Source organism: Engraulis encrasicolus, chromosome 2 (genome assembly GCF_034702125.1).
Source record: "Engraulis encrasicolus isolate BLACKSEA-1 chromosome 2, IST_EnEncr_1.0, whole genome shotgun sequence".
Classification (NCBI taxonomy): domain Eukaryota; kingdom Metazoa; phylum Chordata; class Actinopteri; order Clupeiformes; family Engraulidae; genus Engraulis; species Engraulis encrasicolus.
In genome coordinates this window covers 5318524-5344462 of record NC_085858.1, presented here as the reverse complement: position 1 = coordinate 5344462, position 25939 = coordinate 5318524, and the positions used below count along the sequence as shown (strand labels likewise).

At 46.9% G+C, this 25939-nt stretch overlaps 2 protein-coding genes across 5 annotated transcripts in view; one reads left to right on the top strand and one right to left on the bottom strand.

Moving 5' to 3' along the window:
- The window catches only part of setd2 (SET domain containing 2, histone lysine methyltransferase), a 26740-nt gene extending 24796 nt beyond the window's left edge, over window positions 1–1944 (bottom strand). The window contains exons 1-2 of the mRNA XM_063220229.1: window positions 1856–1944; window positions 14–125 (exon numbers count right to left, since the gene is read on the bottom strand). Coding sequence (XP_063076299.1) covers window positions 14–42 — 29 coding nt within the window. The 5' untranslated portion in view covers window positions 43–125; window positions 1856–1944. The remainder of the gene's footprint in view (window positions 1–13; window positions 126–1855) is intronic.
- On the top strand, window positions 1515–25939 carry LOC134466337 (tubulin delta chain-like). Of its 4 annotated transcripts, none has more exons than XM_063220240.1 (11): window positions 1515–1898; window positions 2613–2805; window positions 2920–3015; window positions 3100–3161; window positions 6490–6627; window positions 19428–19569; window positions 21597–21782; window positions 22079–22174; window positions 23657–23732; window positions 24575–24710; window positions 25128–25939. In XM_063220240.1, exons 2-11 carry the CDS (start codon window positions 2708–2710, stop codon window positions 25358–25360), a joined length of 1263 nt encoding a protein of 420 aa, XP_063076310.1. In that variant the 5' UTR covers window positions 1515–1898; window positions 2613–2707; the 3' UTR covers window positions 25361–25939. The 4 variants fall into 4 exon arrangements, with proteins under 4 accessions (XP_063076310.1, XP_063076307.1, XP_063076322.1 ...); XM_063220237.1 differs by lacking the exon at window positions 1515–1898 and adding an exon at window positions 2326–2407; XM_063220247.1 differs by lacking the exon at window positions 1515–1898 and adding an exon at window positions 2426–2524.

Genomic DNA, 25939 nt, shown 5'->3' with positions numbered 1-25939 from the left:
TAGCCCAGCGTACCTGAAGTCTGCGTTCACCAGCCCATCCATGTTCACATGAGTAGCAGCACAGCAGTGACAGGGGGCTCAGCAGACTACACTTTCAGAGCAAACGGTCCAATGTGAAGAGACACCTTAGTACAAAAAAAAACAAAACAAAAAACAAACAAACATTAGCCCAGCAAGTGTTGTTGACCTGTGACAGCTTTTTCTTACCCTTGCAAACATGTAGTCCACTAACCACCATGACTTTTGTAATGTGCAGCATATTATAAAAACAACAGCATAAACAAGGGACATGCAATATGCCACATTACTGTGCACTTCCATAGTAGGAGAATAGAAGTAAAATGCACGTCAGAGAGAAGCCAATGGGCTGGCAGTTGAGCCTAACGTCAAATAGGCCGTGAAAGAGTGATATGCTGCTGCTATGTCGTCGAGTATAATCTGATCTTGAATGGTTCTGCGAAAATTTGCAGAGGCCCCTATGAGACACAAGTGGGATCAAAACATCGTCTCTCCAGTCTACACATCCAGCTGTTTTCTTTTGTTTACTAGACACAGGTTGTTCACTGCACAGCATGAAAAGACTTCAAGTCGATGAGATGTCACGCCATTACATGTAGGCTACATGGTGGCGTGCCCTCCCCCTTTGGTTGGAGGGAACACAGAAAACACCTCGACTGGAATCCTTTATGTTGATGTGATGAGGTTTCTGTTTCTGAAACAAACGGCACAGCAGAAGTAACAGCAAGAGCCTTTAACGATAACATGCAAATATCTAAATTGTGTTGTGGTATCTGGGTGATGTTCTCCTGCAGCTGACATTGGTAGCTACCTATTGTTTAAGTGAGGGAGAAAGGAGCCACAGTGGGCTTACCATACACACAATCCAACTGAATAGCCTACTTTCTCAAGACCTGACAGTCACCCAGAACCCAAGTAGAAGCACGGATATAAAGGACATCAACAAGCGTTCAACAGATATGCATGTAACCCATAAAGAACAGAATATCACTAGATCTGGCACATTGCAACAGATTTGAAGCACATCGTAGTGTTTGCAAGCTAATGTCGGGTCAGCTACATGGCCGGAGGTCTTGCATGATACCATGCCAGTTGTCCGTGTTCCAATAAGGTATCGAACGTGAACTTTCACGTGCACCCGACAATATGCACACGCATAATAGTATGATTTGTGCAACCACAAAACAAACAGTTTTGTTGTTTTGCCCCATTGTTGGCTTCGCACTCCGGACATGTTCAAAGCGAAAGGATACAGAAATCTATGGCGTGGATGTAGCTAGGCCTGGCAGCAAAGGCCTGCAGTACTCTTCCATTAGGCATTCAAATTTGACGAGGGAATTAGAGCATATGTACAAAATATAAATACGATCGCAATGGATAAAACTGTGGTACCAAGTGTTTATTTTGAGGATAGCTCGATTATTCAGAGTGTAAGCAGATGAAATCGTAACAGGAAGGAATGTAGGTTTTCATGGCTAAAAGGCTACCCCCAGCTACATACCTGACCCAACTTTTAAACATATTTAAATCTGTCCATTTTAATTATTGGTGTAATGTTACGGTTGCTTTGTGAAGCATACCAATAGTGTTGTAAGCCTAGAGCATGAATAGGCAAAATACTGGGTCAGTAGGGAAATGGTGTGATGCCAGCTATAAACTGAATGGCAAGTTTGACTGCTATCAATAGTTAGCCTAGGTTATGTTAGCAACACTGATACCGTAACCAAGCTAAACATTCAGGGGACATGTTGTTTTTCTGGCAACTAGTTAGCCATTGAATGAGATTTCCGCCTGAGATAAAGAATTTATACATACAAAGAAAGAATCGCATACTTACTTTGACTGGCGCTCGGGGTCAGAAAAGTCCTCCATCTTCCAAGGTATATCCAAACAGTCCCTTTGCTCGGTTAAAAGAACACATTCAGGAATTGCTACCGACGTCAAACCACCCGGGTAACGTTGACTAATTAGACAAAATATTACACTGTAGGCTGAAAAGTTAGCTGGCTAATTGTAACCTAGCCATCAAACGCACCGAACCCTTCTTGATGTTGCATTAAGGTTCGCTAGTGTTTGTTTCAAATCAAGGGGCCAACCAGTCCACAAAACGATGCACAATCATCAATTCATCGCCGTAGCACTGAGTCAAATCTGACGATCATGAAAGTAGCTAGCGTTAGGTAACAACGCTATCTCCATGATAAATGAGAACAGTCTGGCTAACTAGCTGTACGGTCCAAGCCGATGCTGTAGCTTAGCACATAGCTAGGCTAATGATGTCTGTGGCTAGGCACAACACGCTCCGGACGGCTCCTCCTCTCCAGCGAACCGGTGCCATGACAAGAATGGTTACACTGGGAAGTGGTTTTAACTCGATAGGGAAGATCACGTTAGTTGAGTTCATGCGTTGGGCCATGCACAGTACTGCTTTTCCAGACCAGTAGGCGCGAGATGCTCGCCCTATGTGTTTCGCCTAGATGGCTTGACATCTGCGAAGGGCCTTTCTGTAATATGGATTACTCGTCGTCACTTGTAACCCATGAGCTAGACAACATAACTTATGTTTATTGGATGATGCGTTTCTTTTCATGCAGTTTCTGTGCGTGGGGCGATTGCAGCTGAGTGCACGCGGGATTAGGGAACTGGATGCATCCCCTTTGCCCCCTTTGGCCTGGATATCGTCGCATTCATGTCGGCAGTGATCCTTCAGGTGGGCCAGTGTGGAAACCAGTTAGGCCTGGAGTGGTGCGAGCTGCTGTGCAAGACCTCTAAACAAGTAGCACACAGGTGAGCTCATCTGCTGTAAGAAATAAAACACCTGAATGCCATTAGTTCTTGCCTGAATGCAACCAAACATTATCCTCATTATGGTGCTAATTCCATCTCATCTGTGTTCTGTAGGTCTCCCTTTATCACAAAAGAGGACACATTGGCAGTAGTCTGTGTAGACAGTGAGTCCAAAGTTTTGAAAAGAGCTCATCGACTGGTCAAGAATAAGTAAGTATTTGGTATCAGAACAAAGTAGTTTTAGTTCACATTTTCAGTTCACACCTTTAGTTCATTTGTTCTGTCTTCAAACAGAAAGTTACTGGAGTCCAATGTTGTCCAAGGAAAAGGAGGCAGAGGCAACAACTGGGCTTATGGTAAGGCTCACCAAATCCAACCTGTCCCCCCCATCTCTCATTTACTGTCCAGTACAAAAGGAAACCCCAGTTGTGAATTGAAAGGCATAGGTTTGGAGTACCCTTAAGTACCAAAGAAGTTGATCATCTTTGTTCTACTGTTTGCATATTTTGACCTGTCCTTTTATCACTAATGAATGGGCACAGTAGGGTTCTCAAAATCCCCAAACTCCCTGATGTGCTTTAGGAGCAACATAATCCACAAATTTGTTGCAGTCAGATTCACCAAATCAACAGATTCTAATTGGGCCAAATCATGGAGAAGAGTTAATTATTTAAATTGCTTACCACAGATAGAATAAAGGGATTTGTCTGCCTGCGCTTCTATGTTTCAACTTTTGAATCTGTACTGAAAATGCATTGTATAAAAACAAAGAATGATCAATTCCTAGACATTATGTGACTCAGGGGTGTTAATCTCGGGTCAGAAATAAACCTGCTCACAGATTTGATCCAACCAAATAGGAATTAGTCGTCATCATAATGAAGACTGGGTTGAAGAGGCCATACAAGCTGATTTTTGCAATTAGAATGCAGCTCTGAGTAAGGTTCCACAGCTCTGCACATAAACTGTGTACAAAAAAAGTACAGTTCAATAAAGACGCTTTTGCACACCTCTGTAGTTGGGCAGGTGCGTAGGATGTTATCCCAGCCGGGTTGTCAGTCAAGTGAAAAGAAGTCCCGCACACTGTCCATTCCACCAACAAACTTTAATACAACGTTTCGGTCATCCGACCTTCTTCAGGTAAAGTTTACCTGAAGAAGGTCGGATGACCGAAACGTTGTATTAAAGTTTGTTGGTGGAATGGACAGTGTGCGGGACTTCTTTACAAAAAAAGTACAAAATTGATTAGATTATAATCTTTATTTTCCCTTATGGATATTTGTTTTCACATCAAACAGGTCAATATAGGAATATCTTTTTTATATTTATTTATATATATACTTACATTTATGTAGCATAATGAGACATGTGCCTTTAATTCCCAACAGCACTCTGCTGTGACATGGCTCACCATGTGACTGGTAGGCACCAATGGGCAGCATTTGGTGTTTTCTTTGAAGGGACACTGTGCAGGAAGTGGTCAGGAGAGGTGCTGCAACCAAAGAAGGTGGATCTAACAAGAAGCGTCATTTTGTTTCTTTTCCGGTACCCACTTTATGTCGGGTGAACGCCCCTAAAGGAGACCTTCGTCGCCACCTTTGGAGTCCTGAGGTTGAGAATAAATGAAGTCCCCTTAACGCTGTAGATGGCGGTAGCGCACGTCTCAAAAAGAGAAGAAGCAGGAGGGGACAACGCCCCCTTAGGAGACCCAACTTGAGCACACGCTTTTGCATTGAGTGGGCGTGTTTTGCGATATCTTGCTCTTATCCAGTATTTTTGCTGCAACTGTGCTGCTCATTGAGGCTGGGCTGCCTGTTGCCAAATTTGATCTTTACATGAAAGTTTACGAAGTGGTAAACAAATGTTTTCTACTATGGTCCAGGTACAGTTATTTTTGAAGCTGAGAATGGCTGTTTTTGGAAGTTCAGGATGGCGGACCATGGAGAGGATCCCCCTTTTCATGTATGAAGAGTGCAATTTTCCAGTCATAGTGAATGCTTGGAATTTGATGGTGGTGTTGGGTATTCATGGAAGGGGTGGCATTGGTGAGTGGGCGGCGTGAATTCTGGAAATAGACGCCTAAAAATCTCAGTGTCCCTTTAAAAGCAGGGCACCAGGTATTCTTGGAGGTGGCAACTTTTACTGTTTTGGGCAGCCTTGCCAGTTTCCTTTCTCCATTCTCGGGTGTTCAGGCCCAGACGGATCTGCACTTTATGGGAAAGTGGCAGTCCTTTATAGTGTCTTCGTGAAGCTGCTTTGAGTGTGGCTCCTAGCTGGTTTAGCCAGACTTCTAGTGTTGCTTCTTGTACAGCCTACTTTGGTCGGGCTCAGGTGTTGAGTTCTTTTCGCTGCTGCTGCTACAGTGTAGCTCTAGTCTCCATGTCTCTCCGGTCACGGTGACCGGATGATCCAGTGAGTGACTCTGTCATCTGGGTGGGCTGTTGTTTGTGGTTGAGTTTCGGACCGATTATGTGTGGATGATGTGTGAATGAGTAATTACACCTGATATTGAGTGTGGTTCATGGGCGTTTGAGTGCCCAGGTAACGCCAGTGTTCCGGTTAGCGGTGTGTGTGTATGATGATTGCTTTATATTTTCATTCTTTTGTTTCTTTTCTCTTAAGTGTCTTTGGTGTGCACACAGTAGCCTGATCCGCCATTAAGTAACCCCAGGACCTCCTAGCTTTCTTCGCTCAATGTGTGCTGTGCTTCATAGCAGCCTAGGCCTTTTCAAGTTTGAGTACAAGTGTGACTATCCTCTCACTGCATGCTTATTTTTCACTAGAAGTGTTTCCTGTGTGAAACTGTCTTGCCGTGCTTAGCTAGAAGCTTGGGGGTATAGGCATTTACTGGCTCAGGTGTATTTGTGTTGGTCTCATGTGATTTTGTATATATTAAAGATGTTGTAAGAACCATTTTGTATTATTAAAAGAAAAGCACGTTTCCCCTAACATACTGTCTCCGTGTCCTAAAAACGAACCTGTTGGTGTGTTCCAATACTCGTACTGTCCGCCCTTTCCGCACTGTGTTTGGGTACGCAGGGTGTTCCATTTCTAATCGCGACTGTAAAGTGTACTGTAAATTACCCGGATAACGCCCCCAAAACGGCCATTTTTCGAAGTGTGGAGTTACTGTACACTTTTCGCACTCAACGGCCGCCATGTTTGTGACGTAGTTGATTGTCAGATCTGTCAAACGGTTGAATCTCCGTGATAACAGCATAGTTTTGATTCCAAAGACAATTGCCATGTGTATTAGAGGCAGGGGTAACTTTAAAAAGAAGTGTCAGCATAACGAACAGTGCCTTCCGTGATGAATTGCATATTGACGGTTGGTAAACTCGGATGACACGCGTCCAACCGTCATTTCCGTTAAGTGTATCAGACAGAACGGGAATCGGAATGTACTCGCCTTGTGAATCGCGAAGGGTGGAAAGGGTACTTCACTGCACTCAAACAAGGTACACAGTACAGGGGGTGAATAATGGAACACACCATGTGTGTCTTCATTCATGTGCTAGTGGGTTAGCTCAATTTTCCAGAGGGACTGTGGCGCCCTCTGGTGGCATACTCTGTAATTACATTTACAAACCTTAAAAGTAAACCTCTATTTCCACTCGGTTACATATACAGTATTTGTAATTTTATTATGATATAATTTTGTGAACATTGCATTACTGTTCTTAGGCTACCATGGACCCAGAGGTGCTGAGGGGGATAAGCTGCTTCATGGGGCCATGGAGGCTGTGAGGAGGGAGGCAGAGAAGAGAGATTACTATGGCGGAACTGTGATGGTGCATGGTGTGAGCGGGGGTACTGGATCTGGTGAGTGGGACAAAACTATGATCGTGGATCATCATCATATGGTAAAACATCATCTTGTTGACATTTGGATCTCTCTATCCGCATGCTACATCCTAAAAAACTTTTTTTTTTTAAAACAGTGGTCATCCCTACTACTTTTTAAATGGCAGTCACTGATCTTGTTATGGTCGCCCCAGAGTGAGCAGAGTCACTCACATTCTGTAACTTTACCACTTTGCGACGCCTGTGGCCTCAAAGCAATATGGGCCATCATCGCTACATCAGGAACGCAGAGGGAAAAATTACAAACTGTAGGCAGTGTGCACAATTTTCAAGCGCTGCTTGGGGCCTTGGCACTTCGGAACCACGGTTAGTCTATTGGTAAAAAAGCGCATGACCCATCATTCCATCTACCATATTTTCCGAGTTTGTTCTTTCAAAACATTCTCACCAGAGAGAGTAGAGAGATATTAAAGAATCTCTGTTCTAACTCCATGCAATTGAGTGAGTAGTGCATCACGTTACCACAACAAACCTTGTTGATGACAACATTGATCCTTGCAACACACCAAAATTGTCTGTCTCCATAAAACGCTAGCCTGGGAACTCCCATACTGCCTTTAGTGCTACACAATCGTTTCGATCTGAAAGACAATTTTTAGATGTGTCCCAGCATCTAAGAGGGTCTGTCCGTCCAGCCGTCCGCTGTCCGTCCGTCTGAAACGCATTCCTTCAATTGTTCCTTCCTGTGTCCACAATGCGGCAGAGTTGGTATTTTGGCCTGGAGCGAATGTGTGCAATCCAAAACGTCTATGATATGTTACCAAACCGATAAGGCTAAGCTGATTGCGTTGTGAGACAGACAACTGAGGGGGCATTCAATTTTCGGCATTGTTTTGCATTTGGACAGTGGGAGGCAACTTTGTTCCGTCTCCACAGCACGCCAACACCACTGTGAGTGTCTATGAGACACTTCGGCCCATGACTATGTCAAACGTGAAGGGGAGTTTATCATGTTGTGTATGATAGTGTCGCGTTGTGCTCAGCTATTTCGGTTCGTCAGAAACTCGCGGATATGTACGATTTAGAAGTCGGCAGGCAATATTTGACACAGATGTTGACTTCGTACTCGGATGGAGGGGCGTTTGCATTGCAACGATCCACGACATGGAACCGGTCGGCCTGTTGACAGGCGTTTGGGGGAAAAAAGGTGGCAACTGGCATAGAGGGGCGCATCTGTTGTCCGCCTGCCGGCCTTGTTTCACTTGTGATTAGGTCTAGTGTTAACCAGGCAAATAAAACACGGCCTAGGTGGCTTTGGTGGCTTCATGGTGACGGCGCTGCGCCTGGCGACCTGACGGCTCTTCCGTTTTCAAACCTTTTATGTCTGTAACCAATAAACGACGCACTACTGGGTTTACCAGGTTTCAGCAAGCTCAGCTATAGGCCTACAGCGGGGTCTAGGGCCTACTTGTTGACTGGACTGCACGATATAAGTTTTTAAAAAAATAAAAAATCCAGAAGACATGCCTTTGTTATGAACTGCAGTGCAGAACTTATCTCAAATATAACTTTTAGTATCGCCATATTAATATTTGCATTAGCATAGACGTAGCACAAGTAGGCTATTTTAATTTTCAATAACAAGCAAACTTTTCTTTGTGCCGTCCAATCACTAGCTGAATGTCAAATGCGCCAGACGCATGCTGCGTGGCCGTGCCCACTTTACATTTCAATGATGCAATGCAAAGTGGATGGTGGCCGTTTTGGAGTGTTGGCTGTCTTCTCCGGCTCTTTCTTTTTAAAGGACCAGTTCAGTCAATTTCAATATGCTGTTGTATTGCTCACGCTACCCTTGACTTGTCAGTACCCGGTGATGCCACATTTATCGGCTAACACCTTTCCGAGATATGAGCTATTCTAATGGGGGCAGCGTTTGTTTACATTTAAAAAAAATGAACATAGGCCTACTCCAAATATTTTCCCAAAAGGTACCGCTGTTTGCTAGTTGTCTGGTAATGTTGTATAACCTTTCGGATGTTTTTGAGAATAAATAAAAATGTTTTTTTTTTAAAAATGTAAACAAAGCGCTGCCCCCATTACAATGATCAAGATCTCGGAAAAGGCTGAGGAAGAAGAAAAAAAACCCCTCAGGTACTGACAAGTCTAGAGTAGTGGGAGCATTACAACTGCATGTTGAAATGGACTGAACTGGTCCTTTAAGGCTTTTGAACGTTGCGAAGCAAACTTTTGGGAGCTATTTTAGAAATCCACTTCTATCATTTGTTGCTATTTCAGTTTCGTGACAACAACGTGTTACGAACGTAATTGCGTTGCGAGACATGTCACTAATAATGACCAACACTCTACACACTGCTTTGCATGTCCCCCTTCGCCAGTCATGTCCCTTACGAAAATCGACCATGGTAGCATGATTTCATGTTTTTTTGAGCATGGTTCGGCATGGTTTTTGGTTTTACTAGGTTTAACTATAAATTGAACCATGGTTTTACTCTGAAAAGTAACAATGGTTTTACCACGGTTCATAATTATTCATTAAATTACTTTTATCTTTTATCCAACGCACATATTGGCGACAGTCCTTGAAGCAATGTGGGTTAAGTGCCTTGCTCGAGGGCACTTCAGTCATGGATGGAGGTGTAGGGAGAAGTGGGTCTAAGGGTGGGATTCAAACCTGCAACTCTGTGATCTTCAGACCAACTCCCTAACCATTACACCACGGCTGCAGACAGGCTTTCGTGTTTTTTTGGGTGACCATTCAACCCACAATTGATCTTTTTTTTTTTAGCACCCTTTGTGACTATGGTTAAAGGTAAATCGTTTATTTTTTCTTTCTTTCGTGCATTTTTTTCCACACACAAATGCAAACAAATGATATATTCATTGACTTAGCACTATTGCAAGTCATTGCAAGCTAAAACTGTCAAGTCGAGTCAAGTCTCAAGTCAATAGCGTACAAGTCGAGTCAAGTCACAAGTCATTCCTAATATTGGCAAGTCAAGTCTCTAGTCGAGTCATTTTTGATTCAAGTCAAAAGTCAGAAGTCCACATCTCTGCTAATTAGGCTCCTTGACCTTTTGACCTTGGCTCACCACACCAGGTCTATCACACAGACATAAATGTCCCTCATTTGCCACGAGACCTGTTTAACAGATTTATGACTTTGGTGGATATTTTAATAATGATATTATAAAAATTAGTGATATAAAGCAATTAGGCTCATTGACCTTTAGACCCTTGTCGCTTGACAAGTTTTGTAACACAGAGGCACATGTCCCGGATATGCCACAAGGGTTTATTTTGTCATTCTTCATTCTGGTCATTTGCGAAAAAGAGTAAAATAATAATTAAAAATGCGTTGTAAATGAATTAGGCCCCTTGACCTTCTGACCTCGGATCACCACACCAGTTTTATAAAACGGAGATAAATATACCTCATTTACCACAAGACATGTTTTTCAGATTTAGCGCTCAAGTAATTATATAAATAATAAAATTATTTAAAATGTTAATATAAACAAATTAGGCTCCTTGACCTTTTGACCTTGAGTCATCAAACCAATATTTTAACATAGAGACAGAGGTCCCTCATGTACCACAAGGCTTATTTTTCAGATCTATCAAGTTGTTATTTTGAATGTCAAATGAATGTCCAATATCAAACTAACTTTACCGCAGTGCTCGGCTGCGCTGCGACGGCGCCGAGCCTGGCGGCCTGACGGCTCTTCCGTTTTAAAACCTTTTATGTCTGTAATCAATTCTTCCGTTGCAGGGTACACAGAGTGGTGTCTCTGGAGTACATGCCATCACATTCTGTAAGTCTTTGTCGGTACGATTTCATGGCTTTTCTCATGCGCTACTGGGTTACCAGGGTTCAGAATTCTGGCGTCAGGGTGTCTCAGTCTGAGTCTGTGTCTGTGTCTGTACCAGTGACGTTTTGTGGACATGCAGGAGCGCTGCACACGCTGTTATTGTCACCTGTGATTGGTGCAGACTTTCGTGCACGAGCTGGACACGAGCTCATTTACATTGACTTCGCGCCAAAAACACCCTTATTAGGGGGTCGGACTTATGCCCTTCAGCGCAGAAGTGACCAACGGGCACTCCATGCAGGACTATGGTAGCACTGTTAATGTTGGATCCGACTCTCTCTCTCTCTCTTCTCCATATTCTTACTTCTCTCTTTGTGTCTCGGGCGATTCAGGATCCTATCGTCCTCATTGCTTTGCCTGTGTACCGACCGTGCGTCTTTGAGAATGTAAGTTGCTGTTATTGTGTTGTTACTGTGTTGTGTGTGTACTCGCGATTGTTTGTTACATTGCAACATTGCGTCGGCAGCGCGAGTATGTGTTTACCGTTTCTGTGTTCCGTTGTGTCTTACTTTGTTATGTTTGTATAATAGCACTTACTGTTTCTCAATGTCCGCGGGTTTGTCAGAGTGCAGATTTGTGCAGTAATCTGTTACTGTGGCAGAGTAGTGGCTACATAGGTCCGTGCTCAGTCAAAGAGCTGCGTCACCGATTGTTCTCTGTGCGCTGTAGAAACGCAAGAGTGCAAGACCAGCTCTCTTAAAGGAGCCGCGCTCCTTTTCTGTTACTAAACACACTCGCTGTGTTTTTCATTGGGTTGACTTGTGTTCTTTGCTGTAGGCATTTACACATTTATGTGTGGTTAAGGAAACCTGCTTTAGGCAGTTTCCCCTATTTTTCCCTTTCCTTTTCACTTGTATATATTTTGTATATATTGTTTTTCCATTTATTCATGAATGTTGTGCATTCGTGTTTATTGTGTTAATTATGATTATTATGTATATATGATTCACTTATGTCCTTTTGTATTTTCTATTTTTATTCTATTTTAGTAAACCACGGTTCACGGTTTCATCAAGGCCTTTAAACTTGTGTGTGTGTCCTTTCTTTGGGGATTATCCATTTTTGTTCTAACCGGACAACCTGTGCAGTTTGCTATTTTTCCCTGGACCAGCCCATTATACAGTCCTTTTTGTATGTCATATTTGCACCATTTTTCACAAGGCCCTCCTCGCCGGATATAGCATTTTTGCACAGTAAAGATGGATAACCCTGATGGCAACCTCCGTCCTCGCCGAGAGCAGCACCAGCCTCGCCGCCTGGACGACTACTTGGTGGACCTGCCTCAGCGACGGCTACCTCAGGATGACCCACACACACACACTGCTGACCAGTCTGACACGGAGGACAGCAGGCCCCGGGAGGTGACACACACGCCCCCTGCTGGACATACATCTCCTCCTACAGACAACACAGCTATTCTTCTTGCTGCTTTTCAAGACATGCGGCAGGAAACGAGGGAGGACACCAGGCAGATGAGGGAGGATACCAGGCAGCTACAGAGGGAAGTGCAGTTCCTGATGCAGCAGTATCTCGCCACTCCACCACGTTCGCCTGCCAGAGACATTCAGGTGCCGACAGTCACACCTGGAGCTCACTCACCTAGTGGAAACCGCAGTGCCGAAGGAGGTACACTCTTCATGGAGCTTCCTTTCCACCAAGCCACCTCGTCACCCCTGCGGCTGGACAGCACACACAGCCCTGCTCACCCGGCGAGCGCCACACGCCGTGCGCCGCAGCCAGAGCCACAGCTGCAAGACCAGCCACCTCTGCCCCGGCCACGCGTCGCCACCACCACAGCGGCTGCAGTGACGTCCACCCCACACCAGAGGGCAGCTCTTCTACACCCATCGCCGCTCATTGCGGAGCTGTCAGAGCGCGTGCGGAGCATGAACCTGCCACGGGGTCACCAGTCCTCACCGCCCAACGTGGCCACTCCAGATTACTCCATGCCGTACAGCCCGCGGCACCCCCCGACTGCACCACGACAACAGCCATCCTCCCACGCGTCTGCAGAGGCTCCGGAGCAGTACGCGCTGCCACCACTGCCACGGCGGCTGCAGTCCCTGCCTCACCGAGAGACAACGTACCGTGGGCCCAAGATGAAGATCCCGCTCTTCACCGAGGACGACCCACGGCAGTTCAGCAGGATGCAGCTCGCCCTCGACAACGTCCTGCCTGATGACGCGACTGAGCGTTTTAAGTATCAGGTGCTGCTGGACCACCTGAAGCTGGAGGAAGCTGCTCTGATGGCGGACGCCTACTGCCACAGCAGCTCCCCCTACACTGACACTATGGCTGCCCTCACCAAGCTCTTCGGCCAGCCCCGCAAGCTTGCGCTAAGGCAGATCAACATGCTGCTGGCGGAGCCCCCGGTGAAGAGCGGTGACCAGAGAGGCTTCAGGTACTTCGCCCTGAGGGTCCAGGCGTTGGTGGGGATGCTGGACAAGATGGGCACACAGGAGCAGCTGGAGCTACGTACGGGTTCACACGTGTCACGGCTGCTGCCCAAGCTGCCACATGAGCTGCGTACTGCTTTCCGGCGGTACATTGACCCTGCCCGTGTACCTGTCCCCACGCTACGGGACTTCGCCGACTGGCTGGAGCACGAGGTCGGCGTTCAGATGGATGAGACCAACGAGCCGACGAAAGCAGCAGCAGCGAGCCAGCCCGACAGACAGCGAGGCGCCAGGGGGAAGCAGACCGCAGCCACCCGGTCCACCACGGTCCTGCTGGTGGACCCCCCAGCCAAGCCAGTTAAGCAGCCGCCCAAGCCATCTGCACCCACACAGCAGCCGGCAGATCGACCTAAGAAGTTTTGCCCATACTGCAGCAGCCAGGAGCATTACTTCAACCAATGCACCGCGTTTAAGAACATGTCCCTTGAACTGTCTGTAGAGTGGGTGAAGGCTGGGAAGAGATGCTGGAGGTGTGGACGTGACCACTTGGCGGCCCAGTGCAACCTCAAGACCCGGTGTCCTAAGTGCAACCGCCTGCACTTGGAGATACTGCATGACGTAAATGCACACAACAAGCCAGAGACTGCTACGCCGTCTTCAGCCAGCCAGCCAGCCAACTACTACCTCAACCCAGCGAGGAGAGGCAGTTATGTGCTGCTGAAGATGGTAAAGGTGCACCTGCATTACGGGGGCAAGAAGATGGAGACCTACGCCATCCTCGACGACGGCTCCGAACGCACCATGCTCCTCCACCAAGCGGCGCAGCAGCTCGGCCTACGGGGACAGAAGGAGGAGCTAGCCCTGCGCACCATCCGCCAGGACATCAGGACGGTGCCTGGCATGTCAGTGAGCTTCTCTGTGTCGTCTGCCAGCCACCCACAGAGGCAGTACAAGATACAGCGGGCATTCACATCACCCGAGCTTGGACTGTCCCCCCACTCACACCCAGTTGAGGCACTGAGAAAGACCTACCGCCACCTCAGAGGTCTGCCTCTCAGTTCCTTCACCCAAGTCCAGCCACTCCTCCTCATTGGCTCGGACTATCCAGACCTCCTTGTCCCCATCGAGCCGGTGCACGTAGGCCCTCCAGGCGGTCCTATGGCGCTGAAGACACGGCTCGGATGGACATTGCAAGGCCCAGCTAAAGCTGTCAAGCACCGGTCCTCCACTACGACCTGCGCGTTCACCAGCACACCAGCACCATCAGCGGAGCTGCTACAGAACGTCTCCAAGCTGTGGCAGATGGACGTGCTGCCGTACAGGAACGAGAAGGTCGTCACCCGGTCCAAGCAGGACGCAGCAGCTGTCAGGATGCTGGAGGAGAAGACTGTCAGAGTGGCAGTCGACGGCGTTCAGCGGTACGCCACCCCCCTGCTGTGGAAGACAGGCGGTCCACAGCTCAACGCACCCCTGGAGGCTGTCCTGGGCCATCTCCGTGGGACAGAGAAGCGGCTGTCACAGGACCCTCCCAAGGCAGAGTCATTCAGCCATGAAGTGAAGAAGCTGGTGGACGCAGGCTACGTCAACAGACTCACTTCAGCTGAGGTCCAGTCCAGTGACCATGCCTGGTACATCCCTCACCACATGGTCACCCACAACAACAAAGACCGCATCGTCTTTAACTGCTCATACTCCTACCAGGGCGGCAACCTGAATGAGCAGCTACATCCTGGACCCACACTCGGCTCTTCTCTGCTGGGTGTGCTACTCCGCTTCAGGCAGCATCCGGTCGCCGTGAGCAGTGACATTAAAGGGATGTTCCACCAGGTTCGTCTCCTGCCTGAGGACAAGCCCTACCTCCGCTTCATCTGGCGAGACCTGGACCGTAGCAGAGCCCCGACTGTCTACGAATGGCAAGTGCTGCTGTTCGGGACCACATGCAGTCCCTGCTGCGCCACGTTCGCCCTCCAGAAGCATGTGCTGGATCACAGCAGCCCAGAGGAGGACACCCGACACTCCGTGGAACACTGCTTCTATGTGGACAACTTGCTCCAGAGTTTCCCCTCCACATCAGAAGCCAAGCAGCTGATCGGCAAGCTGCAACCTCTACTCCTCTCCGGTGGTTTCGAGCTACGCCAGTGGGCCACCAACCTGCCAGAGCTCATCCGCCACATGCCAGCTGAGATGCGGTCAGAGAGCAGTGAACTCTGGCTTTCCCACGACGCAGCTGACCCTCAGGAGAGGGCCCTGGGGCTGTTATGGCACTGCCTGTCTGACAGCCTCAGCTACCGCCTCCGCTCCACTGAGACTGCTGAGCCCACCATGCGGACCATCTACCGTGTCCTCGCCCGCCAGTACGACCCTCTGGGACTGCTCATCCCCTTCACCACCAGGGCCAAGATCCTCGTCCAGCGCCTGTGGGACAAGAAGAGGGACTGGGATGACCCACAGCTTCCAGAGGACATACTGCGAGCCTGGCACGCATGGGAGACTGAGCTCCAACACCTCACCTCCATCTCCATTCCCCGATGCTACTCCACACTGGGGACACAGGTCGCTGCACAGACCATCCACGTGTTCTCGGATGCATCGGAGAGAGCCTACGGGTCAGTGGCCTATCTGCGGACTGTGTATGAGGCCGGTGACATCCAAGTTGCCTTCCTGGCAGCCAGGTCCCGAGTGGCCCCAGTCAGACAGCAGTCCATCCCCAGACTGGAACTCTGTGCTGCACACACAGGGGCTCAGTTGGGCTCTGTCCTGAAGAAGGAGCTCTCCCTGGCCACTACCGTTGTCACCTACTGGACAGACTCATCCACGGTCCTCGATTGGCTCCAGTCCCAGTCCTGCCGCTACAAGGTGTTCGTCGGCACCAGGATCGCGGACATACAAGAGCTGACAGAGGACAGCACCTGGAGGTATGTTCCCACATCAGACAACCCAGCTGATGACATCACCAGAGGGCTGACCCTGTCTCAGCTCATCCCAGAGCATCGCTGGAGTAGCGGACCACCCTTCCTGTGGCAGGACGAGACATCATGGCCTATTCGCCCAGAGCCTCCACCTCAGACGGCCGACGACTCAGCTGAGCTGCGGAAGACTCAATTCTGCGGCCACATCACCGTGACCTCCGACCCCCCACTGCCTGATGCAGGTAACTACAGCCTGTACCCGGAGCTGCTGGAGGCCACAGTCAGAGCCTGTCACGGGGCGGCCAAGCAGACAGGCTTCAGCGCAGAGGACTACAAGGACGCAGAGATGGCGCTCTTCAGAGAGGTGCAGAGAGACTCCTTCCCAGATGACCTCGCCCTGCTATCAGCAGGGAAGCCAGTCTCCAGTGACAGCAGACTCCTCATGCTGTCTCCAGAGTACGACGTGCAGGCCCAGCTGATCCGGGTAGGAGGTCGTCTGCGCAGATGTGACGCCATCGAAGAGGAGACACTGCACCCCATCCTGCTAGACCCTAAGCACCCAGTCACGCGGCTCATCATCCGCGACTACGACTTTCGTCTGGCGCACCCCGGACCACAGCGAGTGTTCGCTGAGCTGTGCCGACGGTTCTGGATCCTGCGGGGGAGAGCAGCTGTCAAGAAGCATCAGCTCAACTGTCCTGAGTGTCTTAAGTGGCGCGGCAAGCCAGTGATCCCAAGAATGGCTGACCTACCACCATCCAGTCTGCGACTGCACAAGCCAGCCTTCTACTCCACTGGCATGGACTGTTTCGGGCCGTACCTCATCAAGATCGGCCGACGCACCGAGAAACGATGGGGTATTGTGTTCAAGTGCCTGACCATCCACGCCGTGCACCTCGACCTTCTGGCCAGCATGGACACTGATGCGTTCCTGATGGCCCTGCGGCGCTTCATCGCGCGCCGAGGCAAGCCCCACGAGCTGCTTTCCGACCAGGGTACCAACTTCAGAGGTGGCCACTCTGAACTGCAGGAGACGTTCCACGCCCTCAGCCCTGAACTGCAGTCCCACCTGGCCAGTCAGCAGATTGACTTCAAGTTCAATCCCCCACACGCTCCTCACTTTGGTGGTTCCTGGGAACGAGAGATCCGTTCCATCAAGTCTGCTCTTCACACCACACTCGGTGCACAGTCAGTCACTGAGGAGGTGCTGAGGACAGTCCTGATCGAGGTGGAAGGCATGATCAACTCCAAGCCACTGGGATACACCTCATCAGACATCGCAGACCCGGATCCCATCACTCCCAACATGCTGCTGATGGGGCGGCGTGACCCATCTATGCCACAGGTGGTCTACGCTGACTCCGAGATCCTGAGTCGGCGCAGGTGGAGGCACTGCCAAGTCCTCGCGGACCAGTTCTGGGCCAAGTTCATCAGGGACTACTTGCCCACACTCCAGACACGTTCCAAGTGGCAGCGGGACAGAGAGGACCTCGCCGTCGACAGCATCGTGATGATCGTCGACCCCCAGCTCCCACGTGCTCTGTGGCCTGTGGGTAAGGTCACTACTGTCATCCCTGGAGCAGATGGCAGAGTGAGGACAGCACAGGTGCAGGTCAAGGACCGGACCTACACCCGCCCAGTCTCACGCCTGGTGAGACTTCCAGCACTCCCGGAGGACTCTTCTGTCTGACGCCTCACATTCATGGACACAACTTTGTGCCAAAGTTGGGGGCGGCTGTTCAGAATTCTGGCGTCAGGGTGTCTGAGTCTGTGTCTGTGTCTGTGTCTGTGTCTGTACCAGTGACGTTTTGTGGACATGCACAGGAGCGCTGCACACGCTGTTATTGTCACCTGTGATTGGTGCAGACTTTCGTGCACGAGCTGGACACGAGCTCATTTACATAGACTTCGCGCCAAAAACACCCTTATTAGGGGGTCGGACTTATGCCCACCAGCGCAGAAGTGACCAACGGGGACTCCATGCAGGACTATGGTCGCATTGTTAATGTTGGATCCGACTTTCTCTCTCTCTCTTCTCCCTATTCTTACTTCTCTCTTTGTGTCTCGGGCGATTCAGGATCCTATCGTCCTCATTGCTTTGCCTGTGTACCGACCGTGCGTCTTTGAGAATGTAAGTTGCTGTTATTGTGTTGTTACTGTGTTGTGTGTGTACTCGCGATTGTTTGTTACATTGCAACATTGCGTCGGCAGCGCGAGTATGTGTTTACCGTTTCTGTGTTCCGTTGTGTCTTACTTTGTTATGTTTGTATAATAGCACTTACTGTTTCTCAATGTCCGCGGGTTTGTCAGAGTGCAGATTTGTGCAGTAATCTGTTACTGTGGCAGAGTAGTGGCTACATAGGTCCGTGCTCAGTCAAAGAGCTGCGTCACCGATTGTTCTCTGTGCGCTGTAGAAACGCAAGAGTGCAAGACCAGCTCTCTTAAAGGAGCCGCGCTCCTTTTCTGTTACTAAACACACTCGCTGTGTTTTTCATTGGGTTGACTTGTGTTCTTTGCTGTAGGCATTTACACATTTATGTCTGGGTAAGGAAATTTGCTTTAGGCAGTTTCCCCTATTTTTCCCTTTCCTTTTCACTTGTATATATTTGTATATATTGTTTTTCCATTTATTCATGAATGTTGTGCATTCGTGTTTATTGTGTTAATTATGATTATTATGTATATATGATTACTTATGTCTTTTTGTATTTCTATTTTTATTCTATTTTAGTAAACCACGGTTCACGGTTTCATCAAGGCCTTTAAACTTGTGTGTGTGTCCTTTCTTTGGGGATTATCCATTTTTGTTCTAACCGGACAACCTGTGCAGTTTGCTATTTTTCCCTGGACCAGCCCATTATACAGTCCTTTTTGTATGTCATATTTGCACCATTTTTCACAACCAGGGTTCAGAAAGCTCAGCTATACAGCGGGGACTAGGCCCTAATCCTTGACTGCACTGGTCTCTGCCTGCACCGCATAGGGTTGCCATCGGGACAGGTTGCGCCCGATCCGTCGATTCCCTCTATCATATTTGGTGTATTCTTTCAATGCATTCTAGCTTTTCCCGTGCCAGTGAGTGATGTGACGACATGAAAGCTGCGTCCCCAAGAGCGCTTTGGTTGTGACTGCCGCTACCGCTACCGAAGTTTACCACTGGGCAAAGTGACTTTGCCAAAAAACGATGAATGATACATTCAAACTAAACTACGTATTGTTTCATAACATTCTGGCGTTACGCCTACTCCATGATACCGTGCGTCACCCAAATAACCTCGACGACAGATAGGCCAACCGACTGCTTCAAAAACCCAACATGTCAAGTTAATAAAAAGCATAAAGACTAAAGAGCATCACACGCTATACCACAACAAACGAGGCGTGTCGGCAACAAAACCCATAATGTTTGTCTCCATAAAATGCAGCTTTACGCACGGCCATGGCGATGGTGTCACGCCTAGCAGCCTACACAACTATTCCATTTTCCAGCCCTTTTTGTCTTTACCGGTAATGTATTTTGTTTTGTGCTTGTGCCTTGTAGTTGTGTTCCATGTGTGTAGTCATGTCATGTTCTTCCAGATCATTAATCGGCCAATCAGTGACTTTATTTTTTTGTTCCTCAGGACTGGGCTCTCGACTTTGTGAGGAGATCCGTGCAGAGTATCCAGTGAGTCATCTGCTCAGCGTGTCTGTGGTTCCCCACCAGAGTGGAGAAAGCCCTCTTCAGCACTACAACACGCTGCTCAGCCTGGATGCACTGCACAGGTACTAAGGTTAAGTAAGGGTTAACGTTCGGCGAGAAGGTCGCTACCGTGGAATAGCAGCACGACAGAGAGAATCTTAAGACCCCGACGCGGAGCGGAGGGGTCTTGTTCTCTCTGAAGTGCTGCTATTCCACAAAGCGACCGACTCGCCGAAAGTTAACCCGCTTATTATATGGATATACTTAAATGATTCACACATGGCGGGGACATTTCTTTAGGCCTATTTAATGTTAAGATTGTTGCTGCGCAAAACAAAACAGTGCCGTTGTGGAACACCGCTAGGCAACAGCTAGGTAGCCAGGACAACAGGTGTAGTCTATCACAGCAGCTGATTAGAGTCTTGTTGAAAAGTCGCTTTAGCAGTGAAAAGTCTTGTTGCCATTGACAGCGGTCTGTTATAGACCAACCCGTCCGTTATCGAAAAATAACAGACGTGCGAACGTTGGGGAGCCCCGTTGAAATGAATGGAGCATTCGACCGATGACGTCACAACCATATAATAAGTAAGGGATAACGGCCGACGAGGTGACCGGTTATACGAAATTAATGGCGAGGCGGCGGCTCCGAACTTTGGCGACGCGCGCAGCGCGGAGACAAAGTTGCCTCCGCCAAGCCATTAATTTCTATAACCGGTCGACCTCGAAGGCCGTTATCCCGCTTATAAGATAATTAAGGGTGATCCATAGATTGTATATCACTAACGTTCTATGGGGTGATCACACAATGCATAGCACCTTGTTTTGTTTCCCCATACATACCTGTAGACCACTGTGTGGTGCAGCATCACGGAATGAAGATCAAGCACCACAAATTGATTCTGCCTCTTTTTTCCTCCAAAAAACTATTCTTTGATTCAGTGAGGGAGAGAGAGGTGAGAGTCAGAGTGAGTGTGAGCATAAGATCAACAGCCATGCAGTCATCTAAACATTGCCAATGGGTTTACACATGACATTTGCACTAGCCCACAGTGGGAAACTCTACCTTTTGTTTGTTTTTAAGGCAGTATTGTGTCTTACTTACATGTGAACGTTTTTGTTGTTGTTGATACTAGTTTTTGTCAGAACTGTTGAAAAGTCCCCATGCCGTGTTGATGGGCTTTGTTATGGGTCTGATCCAGTGGTCTAGTCATTAGTGTGAACAATATGAAAAAGACCTCTTTCATATCCTATTTTTTCTTATCTTCTATGTAAATCTTGAACTATAGATAGCAACTAAAACAACTGAGGGCCAGTGCCATGGCCGATGTCCTCTTTTGGAATGTTTAACTATTGGCGCATTCCCCAACGGTGGGAGATGGGATGTTTCTGATCTCCTACTTGCAGAAATGCATTGGAACGCCTGTTGAAGCGGAATGTCTCAAGCTGGGGCCAGATCGAAGTGCCCCGACTTCCTCCCATTGACAATCGTGATGTCATCACAGCAATAGCAGCATACAATGTTAGGAATAGTTTATCTTGCACATTACTATGCAATCATCATTCTAAAGACAAATAGAGTTGATTCGGACAGGTTATCGGTTGCAAAACCGCAGGTGAACCTTTCTAAGGTGTAGTTATATTGGTGTTGCCTCTTTCAAAGATGAAATGCGGCTAAATGAAAAAACGCATGGTGTTGTTCACACCTCATTGTTTACATTGCTGCCATCTTTGAGAAGTGGATTTTTGTCCCTCCATGCTTGTAGTTTGTTTGACTTGCTGGTTGGAACGCTTTCAAGTGGGAGGTAGCTGACTCCTGGTTGCATATTGGGAAGTTCCTACCGCTGGGGAACGAGCCATTTGCTACAACTGTATTAGTTGTGATGTCAAATGAGGCAAATCAACTGCAATTTCTATGCTATACCAGTAGAGGGTGCCTTTTAGCCACCACGGACCATTTCAATTGCCACTCTTCTGCTACGGCAATTGGACTTGAATATGAAAATGTATTTTGTTCTATTTTTGATAAATGAATGAACCATCAATCAAGTTACATATGTGGACAAAACACATTATTAATGTCATTGTACCATCTGCTGTATCTTTTCTGTAGGTGCTGTGATGGTATTCTGTTGTTTCACAATGACCATGCCCTCAGTGGTGTCCATCAGAACAAAGCTGTCTGTACATCTGGACTCAGTAGTGGCGTCTCCCAAGACACACTTTCATTCATGAACAGACATATTGTATCATGTATGGCTGGACTTCTCTTCCCTGTCAATAGCCTGACAACGGCTAGGTGGGAAACTGAGTTGTTTATGTGTTAACAAATGTTAGTAGGTTCTCATTTCAAGATTCAGAGTGAATATAGTTATTTAAAGTATTTTTTAATGTAATGACAGTGATTGTACATATCTTCTACTAATAAATCATTATTAACATTCTCTTATCGACATTAATTGCATGCTGTCTTTGTCCTTGACTACACCATAGGAGAAATACAGCTGTTGTGGTTGTGCTGCATCAGCTGATTGTGGTATGATCTTTGACTGGCCGCATGATGGCATCTGTGTTTGTGCTTTTGCCTGAATACAGTGGTCTGAGTTTGGGAATGGAACCATGGGAGCTGATCCGCTCAGTGTGCCCGATGCCCTCTGCCAAACTCCTATCCATCACCCAGGCCAGCTCCAGGTAGGCATCCTTTAAGGCAGTGTTTCCCAACCAGGGGTACGGGTACCACTAGGGGTACGCGAGCACACTGCAGGGGGTACGTGGAAAAAATTAAAAAATGCATGGGGAATAGTCACATTGCCATAATAGAGCATGAGTGAGGGGTACTCATCTTAGGACAAAAAGGCATAGGGGGTACACAAGACAAAAAAGGTTGGGAAACACTGCTCTAGCTCAGTGTTTCCCAACCAGGGGTACGTGTACCACTAGGGGTACGCGAGCACACCTCAGGGGGTACGCGGAAAAATGTGATAATGACAATTGAATAGAGTATAGTCATACTGGGATAAAGGAATATATAGAGAGCATGGGATAGGGGGTACTCATGGTACAACAAAAAGGCTTAGGGGGTACGCGAGTCAAAAAAGGTTGGGAAACACTGCTTTAAGGCCTCGTTTTATGCTGTCCATAACTAGCTAGAGGACCTATTCTGTGCTCATGTTGTAGAACAGTGGTTCTTAACCTGGGGTGCGGGCACCCCCTGGGGGTGCGCCAGATTCCAGGGGGTGCATATGTAACGGAGGCTAACTGGCACAGTGTTGGCGTGGAACGTTGGTAAACCTCCCTCCGATAGCTTCATACAGTCTCGTGCCGTTGGGCCGAGAGACTAGTCTCTTGGCCCAGCGGTATCGTACTGTGTCTCCCATTGCCGAACCGTTGTAGTTGACGAGGTCGCACGTTCGATCCCCGAGGGGGGTGAACAGGTGCAAGATGACCTCCGTCACACATAGAATTTTGTTTGTGTTGAAGTTGTGACCAAAATTATGCTTGCAAACACTATAGTTAGGTCAAATTAAGACCAAATTAGAACATGTTATGGTTCCCATTTTAAGTCATTAAGGTATTGATTAATGTCTCAAGCAAGAATCATTGTAATTAATCACTTAAAAAAATTTTCAGTGCATGTACACGTGCAGAAGTTTGTGTTGGGGGTGCGCGGCTTGTCTTCGGCACAGGAAAGGGGGTGCATTAAGTAAAAAAGGTTAAGAACCACTGTTGTAGAAAGTAGAATGTTAAGTGTATTTAAAATGTTACCACAAGCCTGGGTTGTGTTTCCCGAAATCAAAGTTGTTAGCCGGTTGGCAACTTTTATAGTTGTGTAAGCTATGTACGTATCTTATCCACTCTCTCTGGTGTAAGCTTTGTAGTAGCTATGTAACTATGGTTTCAAGAAATGCACCCCTGGGGTTTTTAATTCTGCCAAAGTTGCTTTCAAACACCTTTTGTTAAAAAGTTCTGTAAGAATGTTATCATCACAAATGAGTTGACCTGACCATTCTTACAAAGAGTCAGACGATCACATACTCTAAAGACTGAAATATTGAGCAACACATCTGCCATCATTAACATTTCTGCCAAAGTTTCACAGGTTGATTTAAATACATGAGCCAAAAGTTGAATCATTTTAAGTAAGCTACTTTTTTACTCGTGTTTTCTTCCTAGAGAAAAGCAGAAATGGGACCGTTTGGCAGGACTCACTCTCCAATCTGTACCACAGCTCTCTCCTGCAGGGAAATCTGTATCCTTCACACACTGATTTCAGATCCTATGTCCCATTGTGATAATTTAGTGTGTTTTTCTTGGACATTGCATTTACTGTAGTGCTACTACTACATAAAGTCTTGAATGTATGAGTATAAACACTGTTGTGGGCATACTTACTTCCAGTCCTTCAGATCATCAGCCATCACGTCTGGTACAGTTGTTCCATTCATCCCATTCATGCTGAAATGATCCCTTCTTATGACCAAATGTCTCCTGTCACAGTTAGAACATGTGGAAATAATAATAATAACATCTTAATGCATTTTATTTGTTACATTGCGCCTTTTCAGAACACTCAAGATCACCTTAGGAACAAAAAACAAACTAAAATGAAAATAAAATGAGAAAAATCAGAAGATAGACAGAGTGATGAAATGAATTTAAGTCCTTATTCTGCTTTGAACAGGTCTTCAGTACACTATTGAATCTTGAAACAGAGTCCCGTGATCCTACCTCAGTTTGTAGGGCGGACCATAGTTAAGGAGCAACATAGGAAAAGACCTGGCTCCCAATGTGCTCAGTGAGATCTTTTGGTTGGACCAATAATTCTACATTTGAACAGCTTAGACCATGTGATGGTTTGTTACTCTGTAATAGATATGTGATGTTTGAAGTCAAAAGTTTTTTAAGTTCAGTATTTTAACATTGATCCTTTGAGATATTGGAAGCCAGTGTAATCGACGCATTATAGTTGTAATAGGCTGTGAAGTCTAAATCGGTGAGTTTGCTTGGGATACCGTATAGAATTGCGTTGCAGTAGTCAATGTGTGACATGGATATGTAAGTCCTGCTCACATCCTTATCTGTTGAATTCAGTACACCAGTCGGGCAGTTCTGGCAGTGGCAAGAGGCGACCAGGACAAGTCCTTTGCAACATCTCGTGCCCTTTACAAATTGAAGCGAGGGCATCGGTGTGTAGCATGGAACCCTTTTCCCATCGATCATTGGACAGGTACTACTAGTTGTCTTTTTCTATCAGGGAGATTTTATGAATACATTTGAATACAATACCAGACAATGTTTATAAATATGTTCTGTATGTACGGTATCTTGTACTTTGTCACTGTTGATGTTTTCTTTATGGGGCTGGAGATGGGATGGCCAGGCCAACTATTTCCGCTCAATACCATTTTGCTATCAACCTATTGGTCCTATTGGAAATGCATGACTTTTTATAATAATAATAATAATAATAATAATAATAATTGTATTTGTATAGCACTGTGTCATACAAGGCATGTAACTCAAAGTGCTTAACAAATGGGAAAAAAACATTGTTAGACCATTGTTATGGTCTTCTCACCTACTTATCAATCAATAAAACATATCTTGATTTTGTGTACATATACTGCATGATTTCTTTTTTCAGATCCATGTAATGAGATGACAGGCTCATCATCAGGAGCTGCTCAGCTCCTCACTGTGTGCTCCAATCATAGCAGTGTCACGTCTCTGCTGGACCACACGCTGCGCCGCTCCAAAGAGAAGATGGATGTGCGAGCTTACCTGCACTGGTATGAACGCTACGGTGTGGAGACGCAGGACTTCCAGCAGGCTATGGACACTCTGCTGAACGTCATGGAGGAATATGATGCCCAATGATCAGAGGTGTCAAAAGTCAAAGTTAAAAAAAAGAAACAGTTTCCTTCCAACATAAGTAACTTATCTGAGTAACCAGTATACCTGTGTACTTGTCTTGTGATCAGCTAACTCTGCTCTGGTTGGATCAAGTTTGTGGTGGGTCCTTGTTAGGTTTTCAGTGTTTTTCAGTTACAACACAGTCTATCTATCTCATTAGGTACAATGGTGTAAATGGTGTAACAGCTATGTAATGCCATGTGCTGGTGTTGTAATTACACCACAAAAGTACTTTTACTTTTACTTTTGACACCTCTGCCAATGATGACATCAGGGGCCTATACTAAGAAGCTGGTTCAGGAGTAAACCAGGTTAAGTTAAGAAGTAAATCATCTAATCTAATCTAATTAGATGATATACCTCTTAACTTAACCTACCGTAGTTGACTCCTGAACCAACGTCTTAGTATAGGCCCCAGCACATTGCGTGTGTTTGTTATTATTCAGCAAGGTGTTTGACCATGGTTTTATACGTTTTACTTTATATTTTTTATATGGAGTGTTGCAAATTATTTATATCCAATAAAATACTTTATATTCTGTA